Source organism: Oncorhynchus mykiss, chromosome 3, assembly GCF_013265735.2.
Source record: "Oncorhynchus mykiss isolate Arlee chromosome 3, USDA_OmykA_1.1, whole genome shotgun sequence".
In the NCBI taxonomy this organism is placed as follows: Eukaryota; Metazoa; Chordata; class Actinopteri; order Salmoniformes; family Salmonidae; genus Oncorhynchus; species Oncorhynchus mykiss.
Genome location: NC_048567.1, coordinates 14,235,243 through 14,255,511, shown reverse-complemented (window position 1 = coordinate 14,255,511; position 20,269 = coordinate 14,235,243). Strand labels below are relative to the sequence as shown.

General features: G+C 43.8%; 1 protein-coding gene across 2 annotated transcripts in view; it reads right to left on the bottom strand.

Moving 5' to 3' along the window:
* LOC110510617 (intermediate conductance calcium-activated potassium channel protein 4) overlaps positions 1-20,269 on the bottom strand; it is a 41,790-nt gene that overhangs the window by 13,103 nt on the left and 8,418 nt on the right. For both annotated transcript variants that reach the window (XM_036975406.1, XM_036975405.1), the window contains exons 3-6: positions 13,355-13,818; positions 11,531-11,666; positions 4,172-4,282; positions 1,264-1,385 (exon numbers count right to left, since the gene is read on the bottom strand). In XM_036975406.1, coding sequence (XP_036831301.1) covers positions 1,264-1,385; positions 4,172-4,282; positions 11,531-11,666; positions 13,355-13,818 — 833 coding nt within the window. The remainder of the gene's footprint in view (positions 1-1,263; positions 1,386-4,171; positions 4,283-11,530; positions 11,667-13,354; positions 13,819-20,269) is intronic.

Sequence of the window (20,269 nt, the reverse complement as noted above, 5' to 3'; positions counted from 1 at the left end):
GGAAAAAAAACTAAATTTAGATTCTAAGTTGGATGAAACCAGAACTGCCCCAGAATAAGAAAAACGGAAACCAATATTGCAGGGAACTTCCATCAAGCACTCATGTGCACTAAAATGTCCTAGTGGGGTTGCCAGAGCCAAAGAACCGATACATAAAAACCTGAAAAAGTACAAACAAAATTAGTCTCTAAATAGTAACTTAACTGATTTGGCTCTGTCTCCATTCCAAGGTGCTGGAAGTGTCTCCTCATGCTTTCTTTCCAACATGTATTTATAGTGGGTCTGCTAACTGTACAACAGGAAATGTAACCCCTCCACCCTAACAGGCATACTCGTTCTCTCCCACACACACACACACACACACACACACACACACACACACACACACACACACACACACACACACACACACACACACACACACACACTATTATGAAGTCCTGCTGCCTGATAATGACTCACATATTCACACGTCTAAGCTTCCTTGATCTCCAGTGAAAGAAGTCAGGCAACCCCACACCTCACTCCACTTGTTATTAGCAGGAAGGCTAGAATACATTGTCAAACAACAAGGATGAACAACAATGAAAGTAGACATGAGGAAGCAGGCAGAGGACGTCAAAGTTCCCAAGTGCTATTATGGAGAAGGAGCTGTCATTCAGATTCGTTTTTTCGTCAAAACACAAGCAGTTTTTTGTTAACTTTTCCAGTGTTTCTTAGTTGTGATTTGACTTCACATGATGGAAGTTCCTTCTTCTGAATTCCGTGTCAAATAAACGTTTCACTGTTTGTCAGATCACCATTGTCCAGCTCTTTTAGTCATGAGAGCTTTTGTAAGAGTGAGACTATGTTGTATGCTTTACTCTATTCTAAAATCAAACTGTACTATTGTCAGTGAGTGTATCCACTTGATTGATGTCTAAAGTCGATTTTACATAGTGGCCTAATCTTTTACCGAAAGGGGTGGAATGCCAAGCTTGTTTTGCTGGATCGTAGCATCCAAACAAAATAGACTCCGTTTAGTGTTGACAAAGAGTTAATGACCCATAAAACCATCACAACACACACACACACACTTTAGCCGGCTTAGTGTTCTGAATGGTCTCTAAATGTACTGCTATTCTTCTGTTCTCCAGTGTTTCTGCAGAACAAATCTAGTCGAGATGAGATGTGTCAAGAAACCTGAAGATGCATATAGCAGTGGACAAACTGATGGCCAGCTCCCATCTGAAATACAAAGGTTAAACTGTGATGAGGACTTACACTCTGATGGCCTCCAGTAGGCACCTCTGGTGTCTGCGGTGCTCTCCACTGTTGCCCTTGGTCAGGTTGGTGCGGTGCAGCAGCCAACACTCCCTCAGCACGTTGGCAGCAGCATGGCGGATCTGGGACAGACAGAGCACCAACATCTAGACCCAGTCAATCAAACGTGCAGCCCTAACGTGTACGTGTGTGACACACACTCCTTTGTACAGAATGACTGTCACAGCTGGAGATAAGAGTATATGGAACGGTGATGCATTAAGCTAACACTCATGCGTATAGAATTACCGCACTAACCGGAAGGATGACAGCATGTCATAGCATGGTGTCATCTTGGGGGCATGTTTATATCATGGTGCCATCTTGGGAGGATGTTTAGATCATGGTGCCATCATGGGAGCATGTTTATATCATGGTGCCATCTTGGGTGCATGTTTATATCATGGTGTCATCTTGGGAGCATGTTTAGATCATGGTGCCATCATGGGAGCATGTTTAGATCATGGTGCCATCATGGGAGCATGTTTACATCATGATGCCATCTTGGGAGCATGTTTAGATCATGGGAGCATGTTTATATCATGATGCCATCTTGGGAGCATGTTTAGATCATGGTGCCATCATGGGAGCATGTTTATATCATGATGCCATCTTGGGCGCATGTTTATATCATGGTGCCATCATGGGAGCATGTTTAGATCATGGTGCCATCATGGGAGCATGTTTAGATCATGATGCCATCATGGGAGCATGTTTATATCATGATGCCATCATTGGAGCATGTTTATATCATGATGCCATCATGGGAGCATGTTTATATCATGGTGCCATCTTGGGAGCATGTTTAGATCATGGTGTCATCTTGGGAGCATGTTTAGATCATGGTGCCATCATGGGAGCATGTTTATATCATGGTGCCATCTTGGGAGCATGTTTATATCATGGTGCCATCTTGGGAGCATGTTTAGATCATGGTGCCATCATGGGAGCATGTTTATATCATGATGCCATCATGGGAGCATGTTTAGATCATGATGCCATCATGGGAGCATGTTTATATCATGATGCCATCATTGGAGCATGTTTATATCATGATGCCATCATGGGAGCATGTTTATATCATGGTGCCATCTTGGGAGCATGTTTAGATCATGGTGTCATCTTGGGAGCATGTTTAGATCATGGTGCCATCATGGGAGCATGTTTATATCATGGTGCCATCTTGGGAGCATGTTTATATCATGGTGCCATCTTGGGAGCATGTTTATATCATGATGCCATCATGGGAGCATGTTTATATCATGGTGCCATCTTGGGAGCATGTGTATATAATGGTGCCATCATGGGAGCCTGTTTATTTGCTGATTAAACTGCTGTTATGAAGTGAGAGGTAGTCCATGGTTAACGTTGATGAAAACAATGTTGCCTAGTGCAGAACTGGGTCAGGCGGGATGGACTGTACACTAATGTTTGCTACTCGACGGTGTTTGCTAAAAACACAAACGGATGTATGCGTACCCGTCATACAGGGAATAATATTTGAGGATGTGAATAGGCATCAGTGGGCCATATGTTGGTTACGGAAACATATTCCTCTTGTTTCTCTTTGATTCTATTAGTGTCTGCTCTCCTTCCTGACGAGGACACTGTAACTGCCCTGCTATCTGAGCTTGGTGATGTCACTACAGCCAGGCGTTGTCTTGTGTTGTCCTCTGTGTGGGGTTATTATTAGGGGCCGTCAGGGGCCGTGCCCAGATGTCTTTCCTTATTCTTCCTGTCAACGTAAATCAGGGCAATGACGGACAACACCGCAGGGACACACACACACACACCAAACAACTACAAACAGACATAAGGATGCACCCAGTGAGAGGATGTGTTCAGTGCCAGGGAGGAAGTGGTTATATCCTCAGCAGACCTACAACCTCGCATCCTCACACTGACAACACACTGCAGCCTGCAGCCAGGTATAGCCTACACCCTACACTGCCAACCTAGCGCTCAGCTAATGCTCAATCAGGTCAGTGGATTTCAAAGAATCCTGCCATACACTACTTGCATATTAGAGAATGATGGATATTGGGAAATGGATATGGAAATCATGCTAGCATCTTCCGTTGTGCTCGTTTATTTTCAGGTTGTTGATTCTTCTTCCCGGCGATAAGCAAACAGATGGATCCTGTCCGAGGCTTCAACATGAAGTAACCCCTCACCAACATACGCTTGCTCACTGTGTCCTCAGTTACGGCAGTGAGTACACACACACGACACACACATCATCTTATCCAGTTTCCTGTCGGTCCGAGCTCCCCATCCTGGCAGTCCCTTTCCTGACAGGGACACGATTATTTCCTCCTTTTGACGCCTTTTGGAGGCTAATAAGAGATTGGCGGGCCCCACCTCCCGAGCCCCCCCCCCCCCCCAGTCATTTTCCCACACTATCCTGTCCTCTGGAATGGCCTATTTAAGGAAAGAATAATATTATAAAAAGACTCCAAAGTCATAACACGCGTGCGACGTGGAAAATATCTCTGCATCCACCCAGAAGGCCTCATCTGTTGTGTCAAGGGTTTTGTTTTTCTTGTGAGACCGAGGGAACCTTTGAAGGGAGCTGGCTGCTTCCGGTTATCAATGCAGGACAGTGGTTTGGATCTTCACAGTATGTTTTTCTTGTCATTCAGTTATTGGAAATATGGGGATAAATGACTCCTTCCACTGAGAGACACCCACAACATGCTCATTCATTACTGTCATTATAGAGCCAGGTATTTTTACTGACCATGTGACCACCTGACCAGGAAAAACTCCCAGCCCTTGTAAAGGTTAGAACTAGGGCCCAGAGTTTTCCTGACTAGTTGGACACATGGGATATGGAAAAACTCTGGTGCAGTCGTTCTCCTCGTCTCACCCGTTTGGAGATCTGGATGTCCATCATGAAGAAGTGAACGTGTTTCTCTCCTTTGTTCAGTGCCAGCTTCTTGGTCATGACGGCCACCAGCATGGCGGTACAGGCCACACCCTGAGGACAGACATACAGACAGTCACACCACCGTCACCATGATTACCACCACCACTGTTTGTCATCCTCCTCGTGTCCCCTTGTGACCCGTAAGAGCGGGAGTCAGTCGGAATTCACAAAATGATCATGTCAACATTCAAAATCAGCCCTATAGTTTCAGGTTTGTTTGGCCAACATCAAGATAGACATCGCAATTTCTTTTCAAGAAGTTATGACATAGTTGTGACTTGCTATAACTTGTACAAATATGGTGGGCCTATTATGCCTATTTCGCCTAATAATAACAGTTACACTGAATTGACCTTATGTTTATGTGAGAGTGAAATGGTTAATCATATGCCACTGTGCCACTGATATAGTGGTATGGTTTACTCTGAGAATAGTAAACCATAAGGTCAACATTGTGCTATTGCTGGATAGGGAACAACTAAATGCTGACGAATGCTCAGGAACCCCACAGAGTGAATCTGTCATGTTCTGACCATAGTTCTTTTGTGTTTTCTTCGTTTTAGTGTTGGTCAGGACGTGAGCTGAGTGGGCATTCTATGTTGTGTGTCTAGTTTTCCCATTTCTATGTTTGGCCTGATATGGTTCTCAATCAGAGGCAGGTGTTAGTCATTGTCTCTGATTGGGGACCATATTTAGGTAGCCTGTTTTGTGTTGGGTTTTTGTGGGTGGTTGTTTCTTGTCTTCTGTCTTTGTGTCTATGCACCAGATAGGACTGTTTCGGTTTTTCACATTTGTTGTTTTGTATTTTGTAGTGTTCTCGTGTATGGTCTTGATTAAACATGTTGAACTCTAACCACGCTGCGCTTTGGTCCGATCCTTTGTCCACAGAAGAAAACCGTTACAGAATCAGAGTGACTTGGCACTAAAAGTGACTATATTTCAGTGTGGTACAATAGTCTCAACACACTAATTCTTACTGTGTAATCTTAGATTACAATTCCAACCTATGGGGGAGGTTTAACATAGTTAATTTACAATTGAGAGCAATTTTATATCAATATGTACTGTAATTGCACAAAGCTCACAGTTGTACCAATGTGTATCTACCTACAACGTAATTGCATTGTACCTGCCAGTGTAATTACTGAGGAAATACAGTACATGGTTTTAGAGACACAGTGTAATCATATCATTTAAAGATTAGACTGGTTTGAAAATGAACACCAATTTTTACCTGTTTTCCTTCCCTTGTTTGCATTAGTAAAAGAGAGAGAAAGATCAAAGTCTGATTAAAAAAGAACAATCATATTAGCATGCAGGCCAAGGCTCACAATGAAACACGGTTTACAGTCTGGACACAGAGATAATGCTAAGAGCCATTTGGATGGATAAATCACAAATCCTGCACTAGTCCCCTGTCCCCTCCTAAGAGCTCCCAAAATACTCTGCTGGCTTCCTAACATCAACCAGCCCACTCACTGGTACTGATATGGGCATGACTGGAACCAAAGATTCCATGTGAATCTGCACCAGTGTAATCTGGGAATTCTAAGAGGCACAACATCCTTTCCATGGATCCATTCACACCCCACTGATAGGATGTGTGGTGAGCACACTGCTCTGCTCACCTCCCCTACACAGCTGGGACACTACCAGAGAGGCAGGCTAGCCCAGGGTAGATGTGCTGAGCCTAGGGGTCATTGACAGCCGAGCACTACAGGTGTGAGTACTGCTTCACTCATTGTCCTAGAGAGCTGCTCTGTTGGGAGTAGGAAACTTTTTTTTTCTCAAGTCATGGGCACAGGTTGGCACGCCCTCCTGTTCCAGTGGTGCCAAAGGCTATAAACTACCTAAAAATGGAAATGGTGGAAAGTTTCCCCTTAAAAAAGGGGAAAGCTTATAAAAACAAGGGGAGAGGGAGAGAAAGAGGAGTGAAGGATAATTTTCCACTGTGTCAGGGAGGTGTCTCGGCCTGGCTCGCGCCCCTCTGCCGGTCTTGTGACTCTCCGTCGCTTATCTGCTCGGATCGGAAACGGACAGAGCTGAGGTGAGGCAGAGAGCCAAGTCCTTACAGCACAACAAGCAGAAAACACCCAGATACCTCCCTCCCTCTCCCTCTCCCTCTCTCTCTCCCTGTACTAGTCACATGGTCCTAAACCCTTCAAAGTGCAAGATCCTGTTGGTAGCATGCATGAGAAACCTGTCCCCTGCATGTCCCCTTATGATATATGGGAAAAACCTGCAAGTCTGTGGAAGTGTGAAAGTCCTTGGAGTCATTGTGAAAAACAATCTGCAGGGTGACAAACAAATCGATTCAATGATTCGCAAGGGAAGCAAAAAGTTGTTCTTCCTACGTCGACGTACCACAAATGGACCTGGTAGCCATCTGCACGGGCTATGTTCAACCCTGCCTAGAGTATATCGCAACATCTTGGCACAGCTCCTTGACTCAAACCCTCTCTGAACAACTCGAGCCCATACAGAAGCGTGTTTGCAGAACCATCCCTGGCACGGCATATCCTGGAAACAACAATGCTCTGACATCACTATCACCTGCCCTCACTTCATGAGAGAAGAGAGAAACTGTACCTTGATTTTCCTTTTTCCCTGTTCAAGTCCCCCTTCAGAGAACAGTTAGTTACCTGTCTGCCGAGGACAAGTGTCAGGCAGATCCACCTGCTCTCTATTCCACATGCCAGGACTGAGAGATATAAAAGTCGCCCATTCCATACAGTACGAGTCAAAAGTTTGGACACACCTTCTCATTCCAGGGTTTTTCTTTATTTTTACTAGTTTCTACATTGTAGAATAATAGTGAAGAAATCAAAAGTTTGAAATAACAAAAAAGTCTGAAACAAATCAAAATATATTTTATATTTGAGATTCTACAAAGTAGCCACCCTTTGCCTTGATGACAGCTTTGCACACACTTGGCATTCTCTCAACCAGCTTCATGAGGTCGTCACCTGGAATGCATTTCAATTAACAGGTGTGCATTGTTAAAAATGTATTTGTGGAATTTCTTTCCTTCTTAATTTGTTTGAGCCAATCAGTTGTATTATTGGGTGGTATGGGTGGTATAAGGAAGATCGCCCTATTTGGTAAAAAATAATAATAATTATGGCCAGAACAGCTCAAATAAGCAAAGAGGAATGACAGTCCATTATTACTTTAAGACATGAAGATCAGTCAATGGGGAACATTTCAATAAGTTTCTTCAAGTGCAGTCGCAAAAACCATCAAGTGCTATGAGGAAACTGGCTCTCATGAGGACCGCCACAGGAAAGGAAGACCCAGAGTTACCTCTGCTGCAGACAATAAGTTCATTAGAGTTACCAGCCTCAGAAATTGCTGCCCAGATAAATGCTTCACAGAGTTCAAGTAACAGACACATCTCAACATCAACTGTTCAGAGGAGACTGTGTGAATCAGGCAAATTCATATTTGAATTGCTGCAAGAAACCACTACTAAAGGACACAAATAAGAAGAAGAGACTTGCTTGGGCAAAGAAACACAAGCAACGGCCACTAGAAAGGTTGAAATCTGTCCTTTGGTCGGATGAGTCCAAATTTGCGATTTATGGTTCCCACTGACGTTTCTTTGTGAGACGCAGAGTAGGTGAACGGATGATCTCCACATGTGGGGTTCCCACCTTGAAGCTTGGAGGAGGAGGTGGGATGGTGTAGGGGTGCTTTGCTGGTGACACTGTCTGTGATTTATTTAGAATTCAAGGCACACTTAACCAGCATGGCTACCACAGCATTCTGCATCGATATGCCATCCCATCTGGTTTCCACTTAGTGGAACTATAATTTGTTTTTCAACAGGACAATGACTCAACACACCTCCAGGCTGCCTAAGGGCTATTTGACCAATAAAGATAGTGATGGAGTTCTGCATCAGATGACCTTGCCTCCACAATCACCCAACCTCAACCTAATTGAGATGGTTTGGGATGAGTTGGACTGCAGAGGGAAGGAAAAGCAGTCAACAAGTGCTCAGCATATGTGGGAACTCCTTCAAGACTGTTATAAAAGCATTCCAGGTGAAGCTGGTTGAGAGAATGCCAAGAGTGTGCAAAGCTGTCATTATGGCAAAGGGTGGCTACTTTGAAGAATCTCAAAAATAAAATATGTTTTGATTTGTTTAACACTTTTTTGGTTACATGCTTCTATTTGTGTTATTTCATAGTTTTGATGTCTTCGCTACTATTCTACAATGTAGAAACCAGTAAAAAATAAAGACTACCCCTTGAATGAGTAGGTGTGTCCAAACTTTTGACTGGTACTGTAAATTAACAAAACAAAACTTTGAGTCTCCTGAATGTACATATTGTCTTGAATTTCAACTTCAAAGTTTTGTTGTGTATGTATTGTAATATCCAATCAACTATGATTTGATATCCATGTATTTCAGTTTCATTGACTGCCATGTGGATATGAGTAAATTTTTTATCTCCCTCTATCTCTCCCTCTACTTCTCACTCTCCCTCTACCTCTGCATCTCCCTCTGCATTCCACTCTCCCTCACTCTCTCTACTCTCCTTTTCACTCCCCAGCTCCCTCTTATGCTCCATCTTCCACCCCCTCCAACCTCCCACCTCTCACTCTCCCTTTACTCTCCATCCCTCTCCATCTCCTTCTCAAATATTTTTTCCATTGTAAAAACCTATCAACTCTTTGTACTCAGCATCAACCTACTTAACTGAGATATTGGCCTATATTCTTACTGGTGAGGGTCCATTGTTTAGTAAACAATGGCAGTTGAATATGACAATATATCATAGTGAAACTCCTGTGTTCTTTTCTATGACAGAACAAGACCTGAAGTGTATTATTTAATGTCATTTCCATGGCACCAAGACTGCTTGAACATAAGAGTTACAGCACTTTCACAAATTTCAAATATGTTTACAGTGTTTCAAATGAGCTTTTTTTCTACTACGTGTGCCTTTCTTACCATTGGGTGTAACCAAAGTGTTTGAGTCACAGACATAACAATACATGAGTCAATGACCACACTGCCTGCTTTCGTCGTTGGACAAGAGAAAGGTCATATGTTATCATGTAGAGCACATTGGGGCTGCATTCTGTAAGAAACGTGCTATGAAAATAAAGTTCAATATTATCAGTGCCTGTACTCTTTGAGTTCACCCATAAAACCCACTGTAACCTTTCACATCTCCCCACCTCTGCTCAGTGCCGAGACATCTACATAACAACTACTCCAGTGTGTGTGTGTGTGTGTGTGTGTGTGTGTGTGTGTGTGTGTGTGTGTGTGTGTGTGTGTGTGTGTGTGTGTGTGTGTGTGTGTGTGTGTGTGTGTGTGTTTGTACGTGTGTGTGTGTGTGTGTGTGTGTTTGTACGTGTGTGTGTGCGTGCGCGTGTGTGTCTGTGTGTTTGTACGTGTGTGTGTGTGTGTGTCTGTCTGTGTGTCTGTGTGTTTGTACATGTGTGTGTGTGTGTGTGTGTGTGTGTTTGTACGTGTGTGTGTGTGTGTGCGTGCGCGTGTGTTTCTGTGTGTTTGTACGTGTGTGTGTCTGTGTGTGTCTGTGTGTGTCTCTGTGTGTGTGTGTGTGTGTGTGTGTGTGTCTGTGTGTGTGTGTCTGTGTGTGTGTCTGTGTGTTTGTACATGTGTGCGTGTGTGTGAGCGTGTGTGTGATGAGAGAGTGCCTGGTACTAGAGAATCACTTCTCTGACCCATAAACAACCAAGACATCATCAGGCATTCTCCCCTGAATATGTCAAATACAGGCTGATAGTGGGGTAAACAATAATAATAATACTATTACAGTGGTACAGTAGTGTTACATTTTCAGAATAGAATAGAAAAGCTTCAATATGAAAAATACAGCTACTGCACTTTAAGACATCATAGCATGCACTGGCAACACACAGGGGGCACATGCTGACATTGTAAGAATGCCATCATGGAAGATAATAGAGAAAGAAGCAGTACTGTACATGGCGTGCTCTCTGCATGTACCCAGCAACTAGCCGCCAGCATCAAAGTCAATATCGGGACTGGGTGGCACCAAGCACCACTGTATTTCTACTGTAAGTAAGTCACTTTCTGCAGCCACTTCAATGTAATAGGTACTTACAAAACAACCAACTAGAGAGCACTGACTAGTGTTTCAGTTTCCCTCTATTCTTCTTAATTTGATCACCCTGTTGCAGAATAACCTACCTGCAATGCAGTGTATCTGAGGTTTAAAAAGGCTTCTGAAGTTTGTCATTTCCACCTTGAAATTTCAGACATGATTTTCCCTTACGAAAAATGTATCAACCCTTACAAAAATGTCCATTAATTATAATCCATATAGTAATTCACATTTCCTGTTGTTGCAGGATTATTTCCCTGCTGTAGAAAACTGGCTCAAATTTGTATCATACATCTGTACACCTGCAGAGACATGAAGCCATGTACAGTACATGTACAGTTCCTTGCAAAATGATTCATCACCTTTGTTGTATTTCCTATTTTGTTGCATTACAACCTCAAAATTAAATTGATTTTTATTTGGATTTCATGTAATGGACATACACAAAATAGTCCAAATTGGTGAAATGAAAAAAAATAACTTGTTGCAAAAAATTCAAAACTGAAAAGTGGTGCGTGCATATACTGTATATTCACCCCCTTTGCTAGGAAGCCCCTAACTAAGATCTGGTGCAATCAATTACCTTCAGAAGTCATATAATTACTTAAAATAAAGATAAAATAAAGTCCACCTGTGTACAATCTAAGTGTCACACGATCTCAGTATATACAGTTGAAGTCGGAAGTTTACATACACTTAGGTTGGAGTCATTAAAACTCGTTTTTCAACCACTTCACAACGTTCTTGTTAACAAATTATAATTTTGGCAAGTCGGATAGGACATCTACTTTGTGCATGACACAAGTAATTTTTCCAACAATTGTTTACAGACAGATTATTTCACTTATAATTCACTGTATCACGATTCTTATTTCTTGTTATTTTCAGAATTTAAAATATTTTGCATCTTCAAAGTGGTAGACATGTTGTGTAAATCAAATTATACAAATCCCCCAAAAATATATTTGAATTCCAGGTTGTAAGGCAACAAAATAGGAAAAATGCCAAGGGGGTGAATATTTTCGCAAGCCTCTGTATGTTATTTAGCCTGTCTACTTTACAGTAATGTTCTGCTTTAAAAAGCCATTGTAACCTTTAAGATACAGGCTTTATCATGCTTTGACATTCAGGCTAGAAATGTTATTTTCCCTATCTCTCCATTCCCCATATAGTTACCATGACTCCATATAGTTACCATGACTCCGGTGAAGAGGCACACCACTTTGCCACAGCTGGTTTTGGGGGACACGTCCCCGTATCCCACGGTGAGGAAGGTGATGGCAATGAGCCAGAGAGCTGTGTCCATACGACCAGTCTCCTCCTGTGTCTGCCTGTAGAGGGCCACACACCCTGGGGTCACTCACTACATACACAGATACATATGTCTTACATGAAGATATTCATAGATTTTATCAATATTATCTAGACATTACATTACTAACAAGATCAGACCAATGGGTAAGACAAAAGCAGATATATTAAGTTGTCAAATCTGATTGTCAAGAACTCCAGTCACCAAAGTCATAGACTGTTCTCTCTGCTAAGCGGTACCAGAGCACCAAGTCTAGGTCCAAAATCCTCCTTAACAGCTTCTACCCCCAAGCCATAAGACTGTTTTACAATTAATCAAATGGCCACCCGGACTATTTGTATTGAACCCCCCCCCCCCCCCCCCCCCCTCGCTGTTTATTATCTAGGCATAGTCACTTTAACCCTACCTACATGTACAAATTACTTTGTCTAAACTGTACCCCCGCATATTGACTCGGTACCAGTACCCCCTGTATACAGCCTTATTATTGTTATTTTATTGTGTAACAATTTTTAGATTTTTTTACTTTAGTTTATTTAGTAGATATTTTCTTAACTTTATTTTCTTAAAACTGCATTGTTGGTTAAGGGCTTGTAAGGAAGGATTTCACGGTGATTATCTGTTTATATAGCAGTGGCTGTGGGGTCAGGGAAGGTCCTGTTTCAATTCCAGGAAAGAGAAAATAGAAGTTGAATTGTCTGGACAGATGGTGAAACTGACTCAAAAATTAGCTGACTTTTGTAAGTTGTTGTTTTCTCAGAATCTATTTCAAGACCATTCCAATTCAGTGTTCATCTTAAGTCTTCTATTGCCTACAGGGAAGTTATAATGCATTATACCTTTTGGGTGTTACTCAGAAGTCTTACAATCTGTCAATCATCAGATAGTATAACCAAAACGTCAGTTTGTTTAACATGCAGCTTGATTAATTAACACGTTTGATTTCTCTATGTAACTGAGATCTAAGAATCCCATCCCATTGTAGGTTCAGCCTAAACAAATGACCTCACATTGGCCACAAGCCGACTTCAGAGGCCTAGGACGGTATGTGTTGGCTCGCAATGAAGAGTAATTTGTCGGAGTAACTCAACAGAAAACGATCTACATTGAATCTGTTACTAGACATCCTTTCCGAATGGGGAACTCAAATTGACCATCAATATTTGAAGTAGAGTGATCAATTGATTGCCCCAGTCTGTTTGTAATAAACTGTGTAGGGGTGTATGTGTATGTGTGCGTGTTTCTGTGCTGGCAGTAGTAATGTGTTATATTTATATTTAGGCAAACTGTTTTTATCTCTCACTGTGTGTCCTCATTTTCTGTTCTGTCTATCACACAGACGTCTGTTTGTGCCTGTGTTTCTCAAACAGGAGAGTGTGTGTGAGTCATGCATGAGATGTGTGTGTGTATGAGAGCGAGAGAGAGAGAGAGAGAGAGAGAGAGAGAGAGAGAGAGAGAGAGAGAGAGAGAGAGAGAGAGAGAGAGAGAGAGAGAGAGAGAGAGAGAGAGAGAGAGAGAGAGAGAGAGAGAGAGAGAGAGAGAGAGAGAGAGAGAGAGAGAGAGAGAGAGAGAGAGAGAGAGAGAGAGAGAGAGGTGCGTGAGTCGTGCGTGAGTCGTGCGTGTATGTATGTGTGTGAGCATGAGGTATGTATGTGTGTGTGTGTGAGCATGAGTGTGTGCCAGCATGTGCACGCCCCTCTACCCTACCTCTCACACAGCGTGAGCATCCAGGAGGCGATGAGCCAGAACAAGAAGATGAACACCATCAGCGTGCGCGCCGGGTACTTGTTCATCAGCACCTTGAGCACGAAGCGGAACGTGAAGTTGATGTTGTTGAGCGAGCCGATACTCCTATAGGAGGCACTGAGCAGCACCTTGCTGTGCAGTAGGATCGTCCTGTGGACCAGGTACAGCCTGAGGAACATCAGTGCCGACAGTAGCAGCTCTGTGTCCAACAGCACCTCCCCGTGGCGGGAGGACACACACAGCGGCGCCGAGTTGGAGGAGTTGACCTCTACCCCCTCCCTGGCGATGGGTGCAGGGATGCCCACCTCCCAGTAGGTGCCCACAGGATGGATGGCACAGACCAGCAGCTCCAGGGAGATGCCCAGCACCCTGCGGCTTGTCATGGCGATGCGCCAGTCCACCTGGTTGTGGTCAATGATGAAGAGCTGGAGAAAAAAGAGAGGGGTCGGGACAGGGTCGAGAGAGAGAAAGGGATGAGGGTGAACGGAAGAGCCAGAGGGAGGAGGAGAGTTAGAGGGAGAGAGGGGGGAAAGAGAGTGAAAGAGAGAGAGAGACAGAGAGAGACAGAGAGAGAAAGAGAGAGAGAGAGAGAGAGAGAGAGATTGCAAGAGGGAAAGGGATTGAGTGGGGGAGAGAGCGCGAGAGAGGTAGTAAATGAAGAATGTCAACGGAGAATTGTTCATTTGATTTGAAGCATTAAGGAAAAAAATGTTTTATTTATCCGTTATTTTACCAGGTAAGTTGACTGAGAACACGTCCTCATTTGCAGCAACGACCTGGGGAATAGTTACAGGAGAGAGGAGGGGGATGAATGAGCCAATTGTAAACTGGGGATTATTAGCTGACTGTGATGGTTTGAGGGCCAGATTGGGAATTTAGCCAAGACACCGGGGTTAACACCCCTACTCTTACGATAAGTGTCATGGGATCTTTAATGACCTCAGAGAGTCAGGACACCCGTTTAACGTCCCATCCGAAAGACGGGACCCTACACAGGGCACTGCCCTGGGGCATTGGGATATTTTTTTAGACCAGAGGAAAGAATGCCTCCTACTGGCCCTCCAACAGCATCTGGTCTCCCATCCAGGAACTGACCAGGACCAACCCTGCTTAGCTTCAGAAGCAAGCCAGCAGTGTGGTATGCTGCTGGCATGATAATGAAATGATGATGATTAACTAAAGGTGGGAATTGGAAGAACAACAGAAACATGATGCCAAGGCAAACAAAGACCCACCCAAGCAGATACGGAGCCAGTGAAAGTCAAGATTGTGGGGGTTGTAAGCGACACAAGCCCTCTGACTCACAAGTCTCTTAGATGATGAATATAATCCTGTCTGATCCTAGTCTGACATGACACAAGTCCAAGATATCACTTTATTATATCACTAAAGACAATGAAAACCAAATCCCTCGCTCGCCAAAACCTCCAATTCCTGGTGCTTTGAGGTTTCTTTGTAACTCTTGATATTTGAAACTGCCGTAAGCATATTAGAACACTCAGTTCATAGTCTTTCTGCCCTTGACTGACTTTCCCATTGCCCAATCACCCAGCCACCCAGTTCCTGCAGCAGAGGGGTAACTTAAGCCACATTCTTCCCCTTTATATTGCCACACCGTTCCCTTGATATTGCCACACCCTTCCCTTGATATTGCCACACTCTTCCCTTGATATTGACACACCCGTCCCTAGTTATCGCCACACCTTCCCTTGATATTGCCACAACTTTCCTTTGATTTTGCCACACCCTTGCCTTGAAATTGGCTCACCTGAGGCTTTTGGTGCAAGTTCATTTCCTTACCTTTCACCTGCATTTATAGAAATTCAACTGTACCTCCATCATCTGTGTTCTTATAGACTAACCTCCAGGGCAGAGCAAGCCAACCTCAAAATACAGTCCTTGGCCAACCAACCCTAACCAGTTTTTACATCCTTCGAGCCAGAACGAGCTATTGTGGTGGAAAGGACAACAATGGAGTACAGATTCCCATCTGACTGAGGGCTCATCTTCAGATAGAGAATGAGGGAGATTACACATCAAATCAAGTATATGGAAACAAAGAAACCATCCATCCCAGGCCCACTCCAAGCCACATTTCAGAAATGGATTTGTCCAAAACTCTACTATTACCTATTCACATGAGCTCAAGACTAAACTCCAGTTCCCTGTGCTCCACCTTCATTCCTAGCCCAACTGCAGTACCCTTTCAGACTACAACTCCATTTTCACTGCTGTACCCTTTCAGACTAGAACTTCCATCTCCACTGCAGTACCTTGTGCAGTCTCAGATCTAACTTAATAATGCCAAGTTTGTCAGGCCTGCAGTAGTCCATGGAGTCACCCTAGCTCCAGTCCCAGGGACCAGCCAGGCTCCCGTACAAGATTACCCTGTGCCCCCTAACACAGAAGACACAGTACCTCCAGTGGCCAGTGGGGCAAGCTGACCTCACACTGTGGCTGGTGGCCCATTCCAGTTCCTGTGGACAATGGCCAAGACCTCCACCAGTGGCCATCAAGCCAAGACCTCCACCAGTGGCCATCAAGCCAAGACCTCAACCAGTGGCCATCAAGCCAAGACCTCCACCAGTGGCCATCAAGCCAAGACCTCCACCAGTGGCCATCAAGCCAACACCTCCACCAGTGGCTATCGAGTCAACACCTCCACCAGTGGCCATCAAGCCAACACCTCCACCAGTGGCCATCAAGCCAACACCTCCACCAGTGGCTATCGAGTCAACACCTCCACCAGTGGCCATCAAGCCAACACCTCCACCAGTGGCTATCGAGTCAACACCTCCACCAGTGGCCATCAAGCCAACACCTCCACCAGTGGCCATCAAGCCAACACCTCCACCAGTGGCTATCGAGTCAACACCTCCACCAGTGGCCATCAAGCCAACACCTCCACCAGTGGCTATCGAGTCAACACCTCCACCAGTGGCCATCAAGCCAACACCTCCACCAGTGGCTATCGAGTCAACACCTCCACCAGTGGCCATCGAGTCAACACCTCCAACAGTGGCCATCAAAATCAACACCTCCACTAATGGCCATCGAGTCAACACCTCCACCAGTGGCCATCGAGACAACACCACCACTAATGGCCATCGAGTCAACACCTCCACTAATGGCCATCGAGACAACACCTCCACTAATGGCCATCGAGTCAACACCTCCACTAATGGCCATCGAGTCAACACCTCCACTAATGGCCATCGAGTCAACACCTCCACTAATGGCCATCGAGTCAACACCTCCACTAATGGCCATCGAGACAACACCACCACTAATGGCCATCGAGTCAACACCTCCACTAATGGCCATCGAGACAACACCACCACTAATGGCCATCGAGACAACACCTCCACTAATGGCCATCGAGTCAACACCTCCACTAATGGCCATCGAGTCAACACCTCCACCAGTGGCCATCGAGTCAACACCTCCACTAATGGCCATCGAGACAACACCACCACTAATGGCCATCGAGTCAACACCTCCACTAATGGCCATCGAGTCAACACCACCAGTGGCCATCGAGTCAACACCTCCACTAATGGGCATCGAGTCAACACCTCCACCAGTGGCCATCGAGTCAACACCACCAGTGGTAATCGAATCAACACCTCCACTAATGGCCATCGAGTCAACAAAAGCGCATATAAGCTTGGTATATCAACCACTCAAAGTTGGCCTTAGTGTGAGTGACCATAGAATTCTATAGGAGTCACCGACTGAGTAAAGTATTTGCCATCATTTAATTTTAGTGAATCACACTACTGCGAGACGTGGCTCTGTGGTTGTGATGTGCTAGTGTAAGCGGGAGGGTTAGGGGGAAGTTGCTGTGGGAGATGATTGGTTGGTAGATTAAGCTGAATGCCTGCGTGCTGGGAGTTTCTCTGTATTGGCTAACGAAGGCCAAGTTTGAAGCATTGGTCCACCATACTCTTTGCGTATTTGGGCGGAAGTGTTTGGAAATGTTATTAATCTATGGCTAATCCGTGTGGCAGTCTGATAAACATTACAATTCATTTCAGTTCTTTTTTGGTGCAAGTTATTTTCCTTGTCTTTTATCTTTGGAAACGTTTATAGAAATTCAACTGTACCTCCATCTTATGTGTTCTCACAGACACACTACCTGGGTAGCCCACACCCAAACCACCAGCAAGCCAACGTAAAAATACAGTTCATTACCAACCAATCCTAACCCTACATTTTTACAATAAGAAAGTCTTGTTCTTATTTGTACATTATAGTTATACAGTATATACCGGTAAGCAAATGCAATTTGCTTGGAACATGTTGAAGATGTACAAAGAATTACAGATGTTCAATTCCTGTGTGTAAACACTACGCACCTGTGAGCCTCATTAAAAGTATGTCGCACACAGCAGAATGAAATGAGGCCCTCTGGTAAATGCAAATGATCTGCCACCAATGAAGAGGGGTCTTTATATGTAACTGAAAGGGGAGGGAGTAAGTGCTACTCATCCTGGAATGTATCCAAGCCAGCAGTTAGGCCTGCCACTGTACAAGCAGGGCCATCAGAACCCAATGGGAATGGGAGCTGGGAAGAGGCTTAGGGTTGGGGATCATGTAGAGACAGGTGATGATATTGACAGCCCATAACCCTGGGAATGTGTGTTTACTAGTGCCTGGGGACCCCAGCCACATATCACTCTCTCCGCCTGCACACCGTCCTGAACGATGCTCACATGATAATCAAGAGGGGGACCCATGATATGAGGAAATATCAGCTGGGTTCGTTTTTCTCTGTCCATTTTCCTCTTCCTATTTTTTCTTTCTATGCTTCATTTCTCTGATAATGTCCTTCTCTTTTCTGTTTTTTTTTTGAGAGTGAGAAAGGTTAACACTAGGTTGTGCTGCCGCATGTTTTGTTTTCAGCCTAAATATGGAGGCCCAATGCACAGCTCAAAAACGATAACCTTCATCCTTGCTTGGAACCTCACCTCTCTTATCTCCCCGCAGCACTTGCGCAGATCCCCCCCTCCTCTCAGATATGCCTACACATGGATGTCAACCTAACAGGTGTTTAAAGACCAGGCAGTGTGGCCTGAAAAACCTTCTGGCTGCCTACCCTTTTGTCAAAAAATGTATGAATGGGACCTGCCCCACTATGTTTTATTTACAGTGTTTTATAATCGCTTACACACTGAAAGTGGTGCTTGAGGCACACTCAGTGAAAGAGAGAGTTAGAGGAAGAGGAGTGAGAGTAAGAGGGGGACGAGGATAAGGAGGAGGAGGAGGAAGAGGACAAGGACGAGGATGAGGACAAGGACAAGCCTATTTGTTTATCTTCTACTGTATTTGTTTTGTCTGTTCATCCCGTTTTACTGTTCATCCCGAAATCTGGATGAAAATAAAATGTTTTGAGAAGTAAATAAATTGTATTTCCCCCCTCTTGCATTTCTGTTTATAGTGCAAATATATACTGAATATGCATACATACTGTTTATATTTGTGCACATACATGTACGTGTGAGTGCTATGACAAACTGCGGTGGACTTCACTGCACACTGAACATGCAAAAGACACAAGATAGTAGTGTTTTACATTTTTCACATCCATGTGTAGTTGCCGTGTATAAGAGCTAATCATTTAATGTTTTGTGGTAGAGTTTTGATGCTAAAACACCATTTGAGAAAAGTTAAAATAGTTTTGAATGAAGTGTTTAGTTTTACAAGAGATGTGTGACGTTTTGCATGTTGTGTGTGTGTTTTGGGGTTTTGTGGGTAGAGTCTAGAGAAAAGGAGCCATAGTTTCAGAAATCATGTGTAAGAAATTGGCAAAAATTGCAATCATATACTGCACTGAGTGGTACATAAAATATATCTACTTCTGCACAGTCTTCACACCTTGCACTAACCTGTTTATCATATAGTACCTTGTTGACTTCTATACTGAGCAGTAAGGATATTAACATATTGAATTTCAGTATCTTCACTAAAGTCCTGACACCTTGTGCATTGACAAGGTATTACAGAGCAAGGATGAAAATAAGACGACTAGAGAACTGTACAGGTCTCCGTGAATTCGAGTGTCATCAGGGGGAACGTGCATGTGAGTGTGTGTAAGCCACCGCATGGTTATTTACTAAGAAGTCCTGCTGACAGTCTGTGTGTGTAATCAAGATATCATCAAGGCAAATCAGCATCAGAATTTTTTGTGACCAATCAATGAACAAACCAACAGCTGAATGTTATCAAAGTGAGGTTGGTAGGACAGCCACAAAATTTGAGCAATTCACTTCCAGATCAAATAAGAAGTATGTAAAACAAAAAACACTAATGGCAAATGAAAAAATGCGGCCTCCCCACAAAACTAGAATAATCCCAGTAAGCAAAATGACGTTGAAAAGACGTCTAAAAGACGTCTTTTCCAGACGTTGAAGTTAGGTTTAATTTAGGTTCTGAATGAAAGTTAAACAGGTATTTACCATATGTTTAAAATAAATATTTTCTAGGTCGTTGAAAAGGCATATTTTCCGGACGTTGAAATCAGGTTAATTTTCGGTTCTGAATGAAAGTTGAAAAATGATTTTATAGATGTCTATGTTTGGGCCAAATTAAGGCTGGTCCAGACCGTACAAAATCTGAATCAAACATAGACGTGTATGATTGGTTTAGATTTGGTCCGGACCGCACCAAAAACCAATGTCCGTGGATGTGGAAATCAAGGCCGGCAGGATCTGCACCAAAAAGATGTCCAAAAGGCGTCGAGCTGAGCTTACTAAGGTGTAGCCAACAGTGTTGCCTGAAATTGAATTGTATGAATGCCAATCTATGTGGTAAGCTTACCATTTGTAAAACACCCCAAAAAGACATCCGGACAGGACCAAAAAAAGACATCCAAAA